Source organism: Glossina fuscipes, unplaced genomic scaffold (genome assembly GCF_014805625.2).
Source record: "Glossina fuscipes isolate IAEA_lab_2018 unplaced genomic scaffold, Yale_Gfus_2 3, whole genome shotgun sequence".
Classification (NCBI taxonomy): Eukaryota; Metazoa; Arthropoda; class Insecta; order Diptera; family Glossinidae; genus Glossina; species Glossina fuscipes.
Window position 1 is genome coordinate 15,377,287 of NW_023998417.1, and position 18,320 is coordinate 15,395,606.

Below are 18,320 nucleotides of genomic sequence, written 5' to 3' on the forward strand. Positions count from 1 at the left end.
TTTTTTTTTTTTTTTTTTGTTACTCATTAAAAATGAAAGCAGACAAAAAATAAGGTACTTCCAGCTACTATTATATTGCTGTTTGTACTTTTATGAGCGCATAAAATATGGCACGAACTTGCATGCGTTAGTGCCTGCACATATACATATATTTTACAATTACCTTATGCTGTCGCAATTAATGCGACTCCATCTAGTCGTATGATGATAGAGTAAAAGTTTATTACCCACAATTGGAAAAGTTTTGTATGTAATTAAAAGTTCCATAATAGCTTCCAAGCAAGTACTACGTATTTGAAATTGTTCTTGTTGGTCCACCATATTTTCCTCGTAAACTTTATTGATTAGCAGCAAAAATGTCATAAAATATTCTTCGAACTGTTGACGTGTTGTAAAACCAAAAATTGATAATCTACACGTATGCAGATAAAATTCAGGTAAGAAAAAAAACATTATTTTGGAATTTTAGAAAAAGACATTCGCCTTGTGACGAATCCGAGACGCCCCTCTCCCCAAGTAAGCAAAAAAAAACCGCCAAGAAATTAAATTCTCATAAACTACTTGACGTTGCAGCTTAGGCTTCGTTCACATTTTAGCCATCGATTACAATATTTTTGAAAATTGTTGGCTTTTTAAAACTTTGCCTGTTTTATAGTTACAAGTATATATCCATGCGCGTATAATGCGCACGTGTGCATACAACATTGATTTATGGTATTGCATTAATACAAAGTTAATTAAAAGCCGGACGGATGGGATCAAATCGGAAACATTGGGGGTATCTAACACGCATTGCTATCGTGTGATAAGACTAGATGTCTGCCGGTAGTCAAGATAAAGCGTTTTCAAGTTTTTGTTTTTAAAAAAAAAGTTTTGATCTACCTTTTGACAAAGCTGCGCAGGATGTCAACATCGCTAAGACTTTCAATTGGTATGACAGGTAAGCTTCGATTGATTGCTGGAACTTCGTCTCTCTGATATGAATGTGAAGTTTTTGTAGGCGACATTGAAGTATGCATGGATATCCTTTCTTTACCTAAACTAAATTCATTTTTCAGTTGCTCTTGCACGATCTCAAACGGAGTCACGGCAATCGTATAGAAAAGATGTGTTTTTAAGGTCGAGACACCAATCGAAAGGATCGTTTGCTAAAACATAAGAGCCCAAAAAGCAGATAAAAATGCATCGCTTTACGTATCATACGTTCCGTATTCCTTATTAACCTGTGTAAGGATTTTATTGATTTTGTTTCGCTGTAATACTTACCAACGGTATATAGTCGACATTATAATTGAAGTCCTTAAATTTATTATTATCGTTACAGAAGCCACCAACAAATTCAATGTTTGCCGATGCCAAGAACTGTTTGCCAATTTCAGTTTCAATTAATTTTCCAACAAATATTGCTTTGGGAGCGTAAACAGCCGCCAACCATGTTTCATTGTCGAAGTTTTGTTTAGAGGAAGCCTCAGACCTCAAAGCATTTTTATATTTCTTGTAAAAAGCAGTATTCTCCAATAACATAGTAGCTGCGCAAACAACAACATCCAGTAGAGAGCAAATAATTGTGTTCTGTTCACACTTTGTCAGACCATAACCAATACATGAATCTCCGTCACCACCGCCATTACCACTGGCGCCCTCATGTAAAGCTTTAACTTTTTCCGGTTGATTGAGAGCACGCCAAATGAATTTTTGATGTAAAAGTACATCAAGGCATCGCAATAAAACCGTAACTTGGTGTCTTTGTTCAAATGTTAATGTCGGCAAGCACCTACTGCTACTGCTGCCACTACCACTATTGTGTCCGCTCAATAATGCTTGTATGTAATTGCAGCACCACTCTATAAAATGTAATAATGTCGCAAGGTAGTCCGGTCGCAACAAGTGCTCACTCACAAATTTATCGATGAGTTTTGTTTCTACATAAATTAGAGCCACTATCTCGATTTGTTTAATGTTTTCTATTAATGCAATAAGAGCCTCAAACAAACAGACGGAGACAACAGCATCTCTTTCACTAGCATCATCGTATTCTTTTTTTTTCGGAGTATCGGCTTCACATTCAGAAATAACTGTTGCTCTTCTATTGTGCTCAAATTGTTGCTGACTTTTGTTGTTTTGTTTAGTTGGTGGCTGGCGACGGCTCGTAATTTTCATTTGTCGGCCAAGACCTGACATAAGAGCGGTAACAGAAATACGTGCTAATGGATTCAATTGCATATAGTTTATGTGCGGATTATGTTGCACGCAGTTGTTACGAAATGATGCCAACATTGCCTGCAGTGAGCTTGAAATTGCTTCTCGCAGCACTCGTTTTACATCAAAATTGTTATCATTGAATATCATTTGCAGCTTATTTTCCGTTTGTATTTCTAAAAGCACTTTTACTATTTGCTCTGTATCATAGTTAGTACGCGTCGAGAATTTAATTAACTGCAACGACAGAAGGGAAGCGAGACTTAAATATGCATACGTATGTATGTAAGTAAATGCTGGAAATTATACTTTCACGTAGACGTAAATCAGAGAACGCATACGTTTTGAAAATTAACAGACGGTATTGTGCCCCACTACTCTATAAATTTCAATAATATATTGACGATATGTTGAAATTTTGGTATCTGCTGCTACATCTACTATATACCAGCCATATCCACCATTCAGTAATGAAAGGCCGTACTAAGATTCTCATGTCACTTCTAAGCAGAAAACTTACTAAGATCTATCAACCCCTTCTTTAGACTCTCAAATGAAAAGAAATTGAAGTAGAAGACTAAATTTAAATCTCACACAAACAATTAACATTTTTTCAAAGTTGCAGTTACGTCCGCAACTGGTAGCTTACGTCCTCCTGCCTCCTCGTTACACAATCATCGTGTACGCATGTAATTTAGACTTAAAGTGTATTTGTTTACAAAAATAAAAAAATAAATTGCTATTTATAAAAAATTTGATACAATGTTTTTTGTTTGTCTTTAAACCACTTTAAACTACTGTTATCGTCAATGCTTGCGGAATATTTTTGAAAATACAAAAAACGGAAATAACGGAATAACGCTGGTCTTATCTTTTCACTGATTATTTAGTGTCGTCTTTTTTTTTTTTTTTTGCAAATGTGGACGCATTCGTGAACATGCATGCTCCCAGCAAGCGTGCATGTGTGTGTAATTGGAAGTTCGCTTATGGCTGTTTAAAGTTACGCTCATATTTAAATACACTCTATATATATATGTACCCTATGCATGTGAGGGGAGGGCAGAACTAATAAAAGAAGCGCAAATATGCTGCAAGTAGCCCTTAGTTACGGGCCGTAAAATGAACAAAATATTTAGGCAAACGGCTAAAAAAACCATTTCCTGCAACAAGGAGGTTAACCGAGGAAACTCTTTAAAAAACTTCAGCCTACAATTTTTTATGCACATATTGTGAATGTAAATGAAATGGGCGGGGAGGTGCTTCGAAAAGAATTGGAGAGAAAGAGAATCTGCCATAATCTCTTCTAAAATCGTTCTAATGGATAATTCTTTAAGCGGTAAAATTGTTACCTTCTTCCAAGCCCAAAGAGTCCAATTGTCGACCATAACAAGTCAAGCTCTTTATATTATTATAAATATTGTTTAAGTTAACTTGTTGCAAAGCCTGCGCATGTTTCACTACGCAATGTTATTCTAAGGAGACAAGATTGAAAATCGCTGGGATTATGGTGAACGTTGTTTGGAAAAAAACCCTGTTACGAGAAAAACATGCTCGAAGTTTTGAGTTTCGGAATACCAATTCTTTCAATCATTTGAAATCTGGTCAGAAAAAAAAATGATTTCCTAAAAAATTTACTATTACCCCTTAAGCTCTAGTAAGGTCGGGTAAGTTGTAAGCACCAAAAAAATTAAAAGAAAAAAGCAGAGTCATCTTGTTTCAGAAAGTAATTTTGAAACGTGAAAACTTGAAGTAATTTAATCGTAACTGGTTCCACATTTGCCTATGTTTACACGTTGCCGTTCGTGGGCCCAACTTAAAAAATGTGATTAAAGGCATATCGGACCACGGACTTTTACTGCACTATACTAAACTTAAGTTTGTCAAAAGGCTGGAGTTTAAATATTTAAATATGTGAAAGCAATGAAGCAAAACGAAAAGCTTTAAAAAGATATTTTATTATGATTCCTCTTAAGCCATATTTTTCTCGTTTCCTCACTTTTTTAAATGATCAATTTAATTTTCTGACAATTTTTCGCAATAAAAATATTTTCACTTCAACTCACCTGATTGCATATCCACTCCTCATCAATAATATTAGGAACAGCTCCTAAGGGTGAATTGTCGCAGTCCCTGATATAGTAGGAATTTTCCAAATCATTTAAGCTGTTTAGAAAGGAATTCAAAGAGCAATACATAAGTAAAGTACGTATTGAAAACGATACCAAAAGAAAGGAAGAAAAATATAAATAAATAAAAGGAAACTACTTTACAATTATAATGCTTACAAAGAGAGTACGCTGCTGTGTATTTATGCATTTATACACAATATAAATACAAAACAATAGAAATATTTAGCATCGAGTATTTGTGAAAAGAAATGACTTACATCACAAATTGTAGTTCTTGTTGTTGTTGTTGTTGTTGTTGTTCGCTTTCATCCGGGTCCCCTTTTTCTCCTTCCTGCAATAAATGTACAAAGCAATCGTAAATGGCATTTTTATCGTGAAGACCAGAAATATTGATGAGACGCCTGGCTAAACGTTCAATCTGCATTTGAAGTGGCCTATTCAATGATGTCGCCAATGCTCGTGCTGCTGATGATGTTGACGATGATGACGACAATGATGATAATGTAGCAGTTGTTGTCATCAATTGATGTAATTTACTTAAAATTTTCAAAAATTTCACTCTACACGTAACGCTGCAGCTATCGCCTTTACAAAGACGTTCTATTAAATATAAAAGGCACACAATGGAATGCTAATCACATTCGCGATTGTCAAGTACAAGAAATCACAAAGAATGCCATAAATTGGAAATTATTAAATTGATGTTAATAAGAAATATATAGATATATACATTTTTCATAATAATTGGATACTCCAAGCAACGATAATATAATTAGAATAAGTATTACGCTATATATCTTACATTCTTCTTAATTATAAAAATCGCACCACTGACCTTATTAAGCGCTTTAAGGCTTTCCAGTAAACTATTTTGAAATAATGAGCAAAATTCTTCATCTACTTCACACCAATGGCAGATCAATTCAAACTGATCGACAATTAAAATATTCAAAAAATTGACATTCAACAGTTGCTTCGCTTGCTGCAAATTCCACTTGGTTGATATCGACTGAAAATTTATATTAAAATTAAAAACAGAGATAGATGATTATAAAAACCGATTTTATCTCAAGTAATCTAACGAAGATGCACTGTCAAGACGTTCCCCCCCATAAGGCTAGTCCATCTTCTATTTACGTTAGAAAATTGTCTTCTAAGTAAAGTATTTTATTAACTATGTACATGTTCTTCGTTTTGAGCACTTTCCACGTCAAAAACGTGCGAATGGTGTCTAACCTTCAGATTACATCAAGTCAAAATTTGGTGACACGATGTTGGAATATTTTTTCTTTCTCTTTTTAAATCTTTAGTATTCCTCGAGAACTGTTAATAAGAAATTATGTTATACAGGTTTCATGAAGGCTTGGCCTGTGCAAGATTTTAATATGTAAGAAGTCTGCTTTTCCGCAGGTGTCACACACTTTTACCTATAGTCGTAGTTAAGCTGCCCTAGGAAAAAAATTATTTTCTACATTTTACTTCATTAAGAAATTGTGTATATATAATCCATTTTTCATTTTCTAGTCTATTGCAACTCGACTCATCTCTAGCTTACCGCATTTGCTCTTAGCCCTCTCATTTGATATCCATATCAAAAAAAAAAAGAAAAGTACAATCGGCCGTTTTTCACATCCGACATATAGCATTTGGAAATAGCACACTTGCCTTGTCGTATTCTATTTGCCAAGCTCTTGTACTTGATACCCATTTTCATGAAGATTGTTAAAAATTCATTACTTTGATTATATAGAATTTTTTATGTTCTTTCCAATTAAGAAAAGTTGAATGAAAGCTTATCAAAAGAAAAAAATGTAGACCGCTCAAGATTTAATTTCAAATATTAGCTTGCAGAATCAAGGGTTTACGACGAACTGAACTTTTGAATGGCGCGCATTCAAAACAAAGGCAGAATAAATTAAATTGTTGGATTAACTTTGACAGATGCGTAAATTTATGATTTAAGAGGGAAAAATAATGAGACAAAATATAATAGAAAAAATATAAAATACCTTGCGACTAAATAGTCAATCAAAAGGTGTATGACGATGAAGCTCCTTAGATTAAAAATCTTAAGCTTTATTTATATTAATTAATATTTTTGATTTGCGAGCGGCTTGGCCGCGTGAGCGCGCAGCTAAACTCAGTAATTGGAAATTTAATATCGAATAAGCTGAAGAAAAAGTAAAAAAGTAAAATGTGTAAATATAAGGACAACACGTGCACTACTACTACGACTACTATCCTGCCACAATTTGCATCGCAACGGCGGGGGACAAAAAGTCCCTATTGTTACGCAAGTTAGGGAACATTTCAAATATGTTTTCACAACGTGTGAAACATTAAATCGAACATGGTTGACTGCATAAACACACTCATCACTCACTCGTAGCCCTTATAAGGGAAAAACTTTAGCTGTCGGCAGTGTAAGGACAAATATTTATACATAAAGTTACTACCTGCTATAGGTGAATAAACGTACTGTTGAACGGCAGCGCAATGAAGAGATTAATTAAAATTTTACTAATGTGACACTTACACTATACTGGCTGCAAAGTTTTTGCAAAAGTGCCCGCCTTACACTACTGCATATGTCATCAAATTGCAAACGTTCCAGCAAAGTTAGAGGATCCAGCAACTTTAAAGTTGAGAACAGTTGAAATAATTCGATTTGTAAAGAGAGCATCGAATCCACAGCATCGTCGTACTCATTCATATGTGCTAAAATCAGGAACGTTGATGGCGATGAGGATGACATCAAAGAAAAAGAACTGTTGGCATTAAGCACTGATGCTGGTATACCTTGGCTTATGTTCAATATCAACAAATTATAGTAAATATTTAAGAATTTTGATTCGGCTGTTGTTAGAACGGAGCACATATTGGTGTATAGGACATTGTCGAGATGTGAACTGAAACAGATTTTGTGTAGAGTGTGCACAAAATTGGCCGCCAAATGTGTATATTGTGCAGCAAAATGGCGACTGAAAGTAAGCGGCGTCTGTTGTTGGCTGGTCAGAATGGTAAGACAATCTTCAAGCAGTCCACACAAAACTGTTGCAAAGTAGTTAATTTCACTTATATTACTGGAGACATAAGTTTGGGCAACGGCAGCAGCTGCAGACGATGTACTCGGTTTGTCGTTGTCAATGTCCAGCAGGCAACGGGACGAGAGCAAATGTTCGGTGGTTGTTAGTTGTTGATGTTGGTTTTGCTTTTGCCGCAGCTTTTCTATTGCTGCCGGATGATTTTTCAAATAGAGTTTTATGTGATTTACTAAATAAATTTCCTCGGTTTTGAGGATTACGTTCGACAGGATAATCGTTGCATACGATAAATCACTAAAGTTTGCAACATCCTTTTTTGTGAATTCAGAAACGTGCATACACACGCGTACGTACACACAATTTTTGTTATTGTTATATTTTACAGTTGTTTGTTAGCCGAGTTGTTTATGTTGGCATCACAGCCCGGAGCGCAAAAGTAAATATGGATACATAGATTTTTCGTGTTAGTTGGTGTTACCGGTTTTTTCGTCGTATCGTCATTGTTGTATTTTTTTTTTTTCGTTACAGTTAAAGTTGATGTTGGCATAATAAAGCATCACACATCCAAAAAAGAAGGAACATAGAGAGAACGGCAAAGAGATATAAGAAAAAAAAAAAAAGTATGTAGGAGAAAAGTCTAGGTGGTAGCGTATTAGAGGCATGGTAAATATTAAATGAACAAATAGTACAAAAGTTAGATCGTTAGTGAGTGTTAAAAGTGCAAAACTTTTGCATACATCATTTGTGTTCTGCTATTAGATAAATGATAGATGCACGTAAGTGTGAATCATGAAGCTACGAAATGTTTGAACACTTTTTTTGCCTGAATGTAATTATAGGGAAAGTTATTCCTCCTTTTCTTCTTGACTTTTATTTTTAAGAGAATTTTTTAGAAAATGTTAAACAATTCGTGTGCATCCGATTTTCTAAGTGAAAAGAGGTGTTCTTTGAATTGACTTTGAATTGAGTTTAAATTGATTTTTAACGACTTTGTAATACGGCGTCAAACAGACATAAAAACGAATTTTACTTTACAGCGAAAGATCGTATTTTTTGATATCAACTCATCTAATTCATCTGAGGATCGGCTACATAGATGCATTGTCGACCGTTTGCCAGCCATCTGCCTAAAAAGGCATAACATTAGCTTATTTCTGCATGCGTACAATTCCCTAAGGGAATACTACTTGAAATTGAGTTATTATATATTAATCTTTCCCATTTGCTTGGCAATTATGAAAATATCTACAAAAATTATTCTTAAACGACGAGACTTAATACATCAAGTAACGCCAATCATAACTTACGAATCCTGCACAGCTGCTTACGTATTTCCTGGTTTCAAAAACTCAAGGGGAAATATAAGAAATCCACCCTCCAAGCTATCAAAACTTTTTTTATTTATTAGCAAAATAAGATTAATCATAAAATCCATATGGAATTTTATGGTGCAAGCCCACCGATTGACCCGTACAATCACCGTCTAGAGAAATGGCTAAAAGTGATTTTCATTCTGCTTAATAATCTTAACACGTTTAAGCAAAATAATTGATTTATGAAATTTTTTAACACTTGAAAGTGTGAGACAACACGTTTCCAATGCAATAATGCTGCATTAGAATGCAAGAGAGGGCTTATATTAGGCATTAGCCTCACCAGCTTTTACAACAACATTTTTTTAGATATTTCATATAGCGTACGTTACTGTACATCATTTACTGCATATCATGTTATCTATATCATATATTTCATATATATATATATTATTGACGTATGTGAGTTATATTTTTAGGCAATTTGGAGGTGTCAAATAGAGAGAGCTAAAAATTAAAAATCATATTCAGACAGTCCTTTGCTTTGATTTGAAGGGTCCTTGATCAAATCGAGATTGATAGGCAATAGTTTAAGGCCACCCGTAACGTTTAAAAGAAATAATAAAATGAAACTTTGCAGCTTTGTTTGCAAATTTTTAAACTCATAACAGTAAGTTTAACAGACAAACAGACTGATTACAAAATTCATATAACTGGCGAAGTCTCGCATCATAAAACCTTACAACAAACACCTCGGTATAGTTAGCTACTCACTATGAACGATGAAATAAGTTTTTTATATAATAAACAAACGAACGGGTACTCACCACTTCGATGACAAACTTCAGCAAGGCCATGAAATCTTTGCTGTTACTCAGAAGATGTTTAAAATTATTTTTGAAAAACACATCCGCTAAACAAAAATCACGCCAGTCTCTTATCCTCAAACGATTTGCACATATTGCCTGACAAATCATGCCACATACTACATCTGGATTTGGCAAACAACTCATTTGTTGCTTTAATACATCCTCCTCCCTCATAAGTGAAAATTTACTTTCAACGGAGTCGGTATCACTATGCTGGCGTTGAAGTTGCTGATGGTACTGCTGTTGTTGCAATTGCTCAATTAGCAATAGTAAGCTGAGAACTTGTTGGCAATCAACAGATTCAATGAATTTTTCTAGCATTCCCAAAACAACTTCTTTTTGTGTGTCAAGTTCTTTGTTATTTCGACTGCTGGTGATGCTACTATTGTTGTCGCTATGCGATAAAAGATTTCCAGTTACAAAAGTCAATGAATTGGTTTGTTTTTTTGCGTCACTTGTGGCCTGATGTGTAGATTTCAACATACAATCGCTGGAGGCAATATTTCTTAATGCATTTTTCGGATTGTTTGTCGCGATGAGAAACAATTCATAGGCTAAAGTTTTTAAAGCCTCAATTGCGGTTTCTCGTATATTACAATTGGCCAGCAAGTTGTTGGTTATGCTAATAATTTTTGGCATGCTGATCACGTTACGTTCACTTTTTGACGATAATTTTACCAGAAACCTGATCATTGGACCTATAACTATTTGCCCATTGCTGAACGAATATATGATGGATTTAAAGCATATATATGATTTTAAGGCTGATTTGTACACTCACCGCGCTATACCATTTTCGATAATATCTAAGCTCTTTCTAACATGATCGTATATGACATTTTTTGCATCCAAATTGTTGTATGTTACGTTTAAGTCCAAGAGCAACGTCAGTAGGTCCAGTATTGAAGCTTGTACGCGGCCATTGCTTTTAAGGAACAGCTAAAATGTGTTCAATTTCCACACTCTTATTTATCTTTTATTGTGAGAAAAGTACTACTAACCGTTAAGCAATATATAACTATTGGTTCAAAAAATTTAATATGTTTTGAGAATTCAGCTTCGTTTTCTGACTTCCAAGTGCGAAACTCACAGCCACTAGCAAATAGCTCAACCAACAATAGATAATTATAGGGCATGTTATTGCTCCCATCGTTACCACATTTATTACCATCTACTGAGTGAGCACATCCCCATGTTAAAGATGATAACAGTGGTGGTGGTTGCTTGATTTCGATTGTAGCCGTTGTTGTCGTTTTAGTTTGATGACTTTCAACATCTTCTCTAATGATATTCTGCAATCCTTTAGTTTTGGCTGTGAAATACGACTTTGTAAATGCCAGATAATGGCCTCGCTTTTGCTCATGCTGCTGCAAGTTTAGTTGTTGTCTGCTCCCTTGCTGCCTGTTGCCATAATTTCTAGCAAACAAATATTTCAACAGTTGTCTCAGACATGCAATGCACTCTTCGGGTGCATAATTTATGACTTTGGTCAAGTACTGTAGAGTTTCTTCAATTAATTTCAACCCTGGCACTGCAGCCAATGCATTTGTAGCTGCAGGCAACACAGTATTAGCATCCGGTGCATTTTTGGCTAAACCACCACCACCGTTACTACCATTATTTACGCCGCTAACACCAACATACTTATTACCGTCGTGCGGCAGCATTTCAATACAAGCATTCAGAGAATTCAAACTTGATTTTAAAAGGGAAATTAATTTGCTGCCGGCTTCCTCATTAATGGTAATCTAGATAGATAGATGAATTTTTTTTTTTTTTTTTTTTTGATATCAACGCAAAGGATATGTATGTATATGCGTATAGAAGCAAGAATGTCTTTTCTCATTCCTTATCTCTTTTTAAGTTAAACGTGCAGATTATGTACTTAGACTGCTCGCATTCTAAGTTCTATGTTAAATTTTTCAACATTTTACTTACCCTGTAATTGTCATAAGCACTTTTTAAATTCTGATACAGTTTCATGTAGATATACTCGCTGCCAAAATAGCCTATGCTTTGAGTAATGGCCAATTCTTTGGTGTTACTAAACAAATCCATTTTTTGGCCTTTGGCCATAATTAAAGGCTTTTGATTGGTAAACAAGTGATAGTAGATATTTATTATTTTCATTGTGTGCTTAAGCAGACATAGATTTGAATCACGATACTGTTGTACATCGGGATTAAATATTATACAGCCTATAGGGGAATAGTGACAATATAAATTAGTTTCCCATAAAAAGAAAAAAAGAAGAGGAAGACATTATGTTTAGATAAGTTAGCACCAGTTAGCAGGTACCTGTACCTGTACCTGCTGTGTAAGTTCGAAAATCATATTTATGGAAATGACACATAACAATACGTCGAACAGTCCGGTCCGTAGACATATTGAGAAACGCAAGTAAGTGCGCCAGGCGCACTCATCGTTAACGCACTTAAAGAACAACATAATTAACTTAACATATAAGACGCTAACACGCGACTAAGAAGGTAAATATAATCTGACCTCCCAGACTAAATGTGAAAGTCGTAAACATGATTTCAATGGGCAAACAAAGAGCGAAAAATATATGGCTACCCTACCTACCTGCTATGCCTCATAATTAAAAATGACGCCCACGATGAGACGCTCGAGCATATGTATGAAAACTGCCAAGACAAATACATGAAAATCACATCATTTTTTGCTTTTATTTTGTTTTTTTTGTTGTGGTAGGTATCTTACTCAAGTGACAGACAGTTCAGCAAAGAAAATTTTAGACAGATAAGAGGCACTTTATAAGCTTAAAATTGATGAATGCCTTAATTGGTTGAAATTCTAAAAAAATTTGTTCCTTGCTTTCTTTTTTTTGTTAATTCTTTTATTAGTTTCGGATGGCAATCAGAGCAAAAGCCCTTCATTTATAAATGTTCGTAACGAAATTTAATTTTAATACGAAAATCTTAAAAATTCAAAAAGCTTTTCATCAAAACCTAACTTGAAAGTCTTACTTTTACATAAATGTTGTGGATGTGTGTGGATGTGCGTATATGTAAATCTTATAAAACTAAATCAAAAAGCAGACAGACGTTCGTGCTCTGTTATATGATATAATGAGATACTTAACAAATTTACAAATTCACAAGCACACAAATAAGTTTATGTTGTGTAACCAAAGATATAGACATGGTAAGAATAACATTTACCAGAAGGCAAAACAAGAATGGTGTGAGTTATGCAAAGTTATAAATGCAAATGCAGAATCGTTCATATGCATACAAGCAGAGTCACACGTACATTTACTACATTTACTGGGTGAAACCAAGGAAACTATCCTCAAGTTAAAACAATTAGATAAAACACATACGAACGCAAATGTAACATGATGCAGCAGTAGCTATTAATTTCCTATCATATTCTCATTAGAATAGTCCATCGTTCGTAGGAGAATCTAAGCCTTTTTCGGCAAACTATGATCATCCGATGGATCGAAATTTGCATAAGATTTACTGTCGTTTATACAACGGATTCAAAATAAAATGCTTAGACCATCATACTTCACAAGTGTTTTTTCTAATGCATCGAAAAATCCAGGAAGTTGTGTCGAACTGAGATGAAACTGAGAAACAATTCAAAGTCGATGGCTCCAAAAAGAGAAAACCTGTCGAACTGCTCTGTTACTCTCTTATTTCAAACCAAGGGTGAGCAATATTTGTTTCCTTTACGTAAATCTATTCTATCAATCTCATTAAATAATTACGAAAGCTTTTCCTTAGTTAGCTACCCAGTATAAGAATCACTTCACTAACTTGATAATGCACTAAATTGTCTGTGATAATATTTTACCTCACGTCGTTTCAAAGTAGAAGGTTTGTTAAATCTTAGCTTTACTGCGGAAGTCCTTTGCAGAGCATGCACTATCAACTTTTACAGACATGCGACTGCAAAGGCAAGCACATCCATCATTTGCTTTTTCACCGGGATTCGAAAAACTGCGAAATAGTTGTAATTTAAGCGGACCTAATACATGTGAAGGTAATCGTATTTGAGAATTGAGGGTAGTGTGATGTGAATTAACAATGCCGTGCATCGCATGTAGATATCTACACCCTTCAGTTAAACTAAGCAACATTCAAAGCTTCGGCGCCCAATATTAGAATCCACAACCAGTCGTTCAGTGACCAGTAGCTGCAGCTAGTCTTTTCTTGACGTAAATATCGACTCAAAATATTTTTTTTATGGTGCATATCAAATGCTTGGGTTATAGTTCCTATGGAAAACTCTCCGTAGAAAGTTTTAGTTTATAAATTTTCGTAAGTTTACACTGTTTGTTCACATTTTTTTTTGGGCGAATAACTACAAATTATGGCAGAAACGCAAAAAATGCAGCGAAGATGGATTGGCTCTTGTTGTTTCAAAATTTTAAAAAATGTTCATTTAATAAATTCTATTTTTCTTTACAAGCGAATGATTATGTTGCTATGAAAGCGATTTTTAAAGAGACTCGCCATGCTCGAGATCATCATTTATGATTATTTATGAAAGTAGTTTTCTAATATCAAGTCTTGTACTTTTGCTATATCCTGACAAACATGGTGAAAAAGAAGTTCTATTCCTTATTGGTCTGTTCCAGTCCACTGTATCAAGTTGATAAAAGGTACAGATTGACTATAATTATGTAAACTATGCAGAAGAAGAAGGATATGTCAAAGCATTCATTTAAAAAGTCGTCGTCGTGTGTCTCTTCGGTAGTTGCGAACAGAAAGAAAGCACATAAGGTACGTATGCATATGTAAATACTGACTTACCAACTATTAATTTGCTGCTAACATCAATCAAATCACTTTGACAAGTTAAGTCAAGAGCTGTACTGTAATTATATTGCGAAAATTTCGTAAAGATTTCCATAAAGTTAAACTCGAACCAAACATTAGCGAAGTCGGTCAAAGTAAAATGTTTAAGTAAGATTTTAATCGCATAAATGATTCCATACTGTAACAGAAAGCATATTTACGAATAGGTAGAGATGCAGATTTGGTAAATATTTATGAAATGCTTCTTAAAGTCATATGTGTAATCTACATGTGGAAAATAGTTAGTTACCTGAGCATTCTTATCTTGAAGAGACATTAATTTATTAGTCATGCGATAAAGAATTGTAGATAAAATTCCTTCAATGTATTCTCTGTGTAGATGGTTTTCCATAGAGTTGTGGCTAATTACCGTTGTTGTTGTTGGTTTCGTAAACATCAAATTATTATCAAATATATATCGTAAAGACGGTGCCATATCATTAAATATACTATAGTCAAAGAAATTTGCCAGAAGCTGAAAGTTGATATTGTAAGCAAATATAGTAGTAGTAGTAGTAGTAGTCGCAGTAGCAGTAGTAGTAGTACAGGGAATATTACTATGGTCGCTCTGGCTATTAATAACGTTGTGTAATCTATCTTGTTTGGCATTTTGCACGATGAAATGACATAGACATTTGGCGGCCTGTTCTCTGACACGAACATCATCGTCGCCAATCAATTGCAAAAGTTCATCCATAAATGAATTCTAAATAAAAATGAGAAAAGACCATAAAGAAATCAACGGAAACAGTCTAAACTAAACTCTGCAAATGTACATATGCATGAGTGTACAGACGACGAGTATGTCGGTGCATGTTCTTAGATAATCATTGCTATGCTCTTTCACTGATTTTTTTCTATTTGCAAATATTCAAAAAGTTTTGCGAAATGAGAATTTTAAAAGCAAATCAACAAATAAAAACAAACACAAACTCACATACATTTCACTCAATATACGCAACACTCAATAAATTGTATTTATTGGATTTTTTTTTTTTTTGTTTTGATTATTTTTTGTTCTTTTTTTTTTTTTTTAATACACATATTTACTTTTACTTCAATTTCTACCCTACATGCACTTATATATGCATTTATTCTCAAAATACCATCAGTGCATGCATGCTTGAAGGCACAAAACGCCAATAAACATGAGCACAACTCTATTTACATAAACAGTTTTTGGTTCGTTGCTAAGTAAAATTAAATGGACGAAATTCTGTAACTATCCAAAGAAATACATTGAACATGGAAATTATTGCGTTTGCACAAACACATGCACAAGCTTCATTTGCAAATAAAAGTGTTATTACATGATCGGTACTAACTATTAGGTAGTTCACTCAGGAGTCTTTAGATGGCTTTTGACACTGGTATTTATGTGTAACACAAAACGCTTGTTGCTAAGAGACGTATTCTAATCTATCTTCTATGGTCCTAGCCGTCTAAATGTAAGAATCGTAAAGTCCCTGCGAGCCAAAGATCAGTGCTTTCACTTTGGGTTGAAGGCGAAGTCCTGCAAATACTGCTCGAAGCATCTACACAGTACGTGGACAAATTGTTATACGTAAAGGCGCTGCTCGCCCCTCATGCTTAACTACGACATTTCCATGCTTGAAGACGATTTTCTTACTAAAGGCGATAAGAATTTCGTTATTCGAATAGGCGAATAAAACAAGGCGATTTTCTACTCAAGTTTTAGTCCTAATTTCTTAGTCTTCTTGCTCGATTCTCTTCTCTCTGCCTCCCATAGCGCAGTCCTCTCTTGCATTAAACTTTTATTACTACCTTGGTTTGCTTGAGATTAACATTAACAAGAATATTTAGATCACTTTTTTTTTTTTTTGCCTTTAGCTCTTTAGGCGAGTGTTTCTGTTTTTAGTTTTGTGTCACTCATAAAACTAACTATTGAGCAAACAAACAGGCGAACGAATATGAATGCAGCACAAAAATGTTTTAAAAGGATTTTTCATTCTTTTCTCTGAATTACAAAAGTGGTGAATTTTCGTCTTCTGCATGATGGAGCAGTAAAGTAATTATGTGTATATAGCGGCTGCAGTGAAGAAAGAAGCAAATTACTAACCTTTAAAGAGCAAATATAATCCGCATTGTCGAAATCATCCCTAAAGCTATTGTAGCAGCTTTCATTATAGGTGTGCATAGCAGAAAAATTTAAATTCGAAATAACTTCAGCGTATTTAGTTTGGACCAACCAATACTTGTTGTTATGACATAGACGAAGTTTGATTAACAACAATTTCGGTGATATGAAAAATAAACGGGAACGGCAATGAACAAAAGACGATGTTGGTGCTTTTTGTTGCTGCGATTTAAGTTCTTCGGCATTATTTTTCTGGCTAGTACTATAATCAGCTCCAGTATCTCCAATACTGACTCCAGCAGTCGTTGTTCTTTTTTCATTGACTAACATTTCAGTTTCAATTGCCGAAGACAATTGTGCACAACTGCTATTGATGCTACAGTTGAATTTCGACTGCAATTGGAAAGCTTTCAACAGCATTGATATAACTTCATCATTATCTGCGAAATGTCTGAAAATATTTTTTTCGCTCGACTCTTGAAAAAAGTCGGGCAACGTCATGTCTGCATCTGATACACTTGAGAAACAGTAACAGCAGCAACTGCAGTGGTAATCTTCTCCTGCCGTCGGTTTCGTTTTTGAGTTTTCTTGACATCCCACATTTTTGTTTGGTTTCTGCCCATCTTCCTTGCTTTGTTGTCTATTGCACTGACGTGATGGTGATTTTGAGTATTTAGACATTACATACGGAAATATTTTATCGAATGTATTCAAGGCTTGTACAACCACAGTATGTATTTCGTCTTCCAGGCCCTGGCCAAATAAATAAAATGGCAACATAAAGGCAATAAAAAAAATTTATAAAACTATATCTATATATGTGCAGAGAAATCGGCACATATATATGTGTTTCGCTCCTCACGCACTAAATTGGTAGATGCGTATGAACGTGAAAGTACATCTAATGTGCGTTGCTCTTGTATGATAGGGAATTTAAAAATATACAGAATTTATATTGTCTCGGAATTTAATGCACATTGGGTAATAAAAGGCTTGAACAATTTGGACATACCCTGCTTCAGGTTTATCTATCATCAGCCTTTGAAATGGTTATGATCGCAAAAGTAGAGAACAAGAACTTGAATATCATTGAAAGGCGGCGATTAACGCCCACAGTCACTCTCAAAACCGGCCAACAAAATATATCTACAGTCCTTGGCGGATATTAATCTAAACTTGAAAGCAAATATTTCTTCGTACAATTTGTAGGGTTCCGGCAAGAGTACAAAACACATGCAATTACGAATATAATTTACACTGTTTACGTAATGGTTTGAGATTTTGTGTATTCGCGTGAAGGCGAATATAAATTTATTATTGTATCATCAAAAAATTTGCATCAAGCTGTAGTAGGCATGGCTGACATAAAATATTGAATTTAACACGCTTCTAGACGCAGAAATGATGATATAGGCTTCAAATGTAGAATGAACACTGAGAATGCCTACGGCCAAACCGGTCAAAGGACACGCCCACACTACAAGATAAAGTTAACGCATTTCTCTTTCCACAAACAAAAATATGAGTTATTTTTCTATTTCAATATAAAAGTGGTGGGTATAACAGATTCGGCCACAGAAGTATAGTGTTTTCCCATTTTTGATTTCATTAATTTCCTATTTCCAAAGTTGTTATATTACTATTATATTATATATTTCTGGCTGATCATAATGTAGTAGTACCAAGCGATTAAATAGATCCTCCAAACAAGTTGATACTTTCAACGCAACGATGTCTTAGCACAATTATTTGAAAACTAGGCTGTCTAGGCCAACTGGGTTTGCTCAAATGTCGCCACAAATTTGCCTTTCTTAATTCATCTTATAGACGTAAACA

General features: G+C 34.6%; 1 protein-coding gene across 3 annotated transcripts in view; it reads right to left on the reverse strand.

The window, feature by feature from the left end:
* The window catches only part of LOC119634383, a 32,285-nt gene that overhangs the window by 7,815 nt on the left and 6,150 nt on the right, over nt 1-18,320 (reverse strand). For all 3 annotated transcript variants that reach the window (XM_038028488.1, XM_038028486.1, XM_038028489.1), the window contains 14 exons: nt 16,467-17,237; nt 14,637-15,092; nt 14,342-14,525; nt 11,493-11,752; nt 10,556-11,302; nt 10,336-10,493; nt 9,513-10,272; nt 6,865-7,683; nt 5,164-5,337; nt 4,586-4,959; nt 4,263-4,362; nt 1,267-2,436; nt 883-1,148; nt 164-412 (listed from right to left, as the gene is read on the reverse strand). In XM_038028488.1, the coding sequence (XP_037884416.1) occupies nt 164-412; nt 883-1,148; nt 1,267-2,436; nt 4,263-4,362; nt 4,586-4,959; nt 5,164-5,337; nt 6,865-7,683; nt 9,513-10,272; nt 10,336-10,493; nt 10,556-11,302; nt 11,493-11,752; nt 14,342-14,525; nt 14,637-15,092; nt 16,467-17,237 (6,488 nt within the window). The remainder of the gene's footprint in view (nt 1-163; nt 413-882; nt 1,149-1,266; nt 2,437-4,262; nt 4,363-4,585; nt 4,960-5,163; nt 5,338-6,864; nt 7,684-9,512; nt 10,273-10,335; nt 10,494-10,555; nt 11,303-11,492; nt 11,753-14,341; nt 14,526-14,636; nt 15,093-16,466; nt 17,238-18,320) is intronic.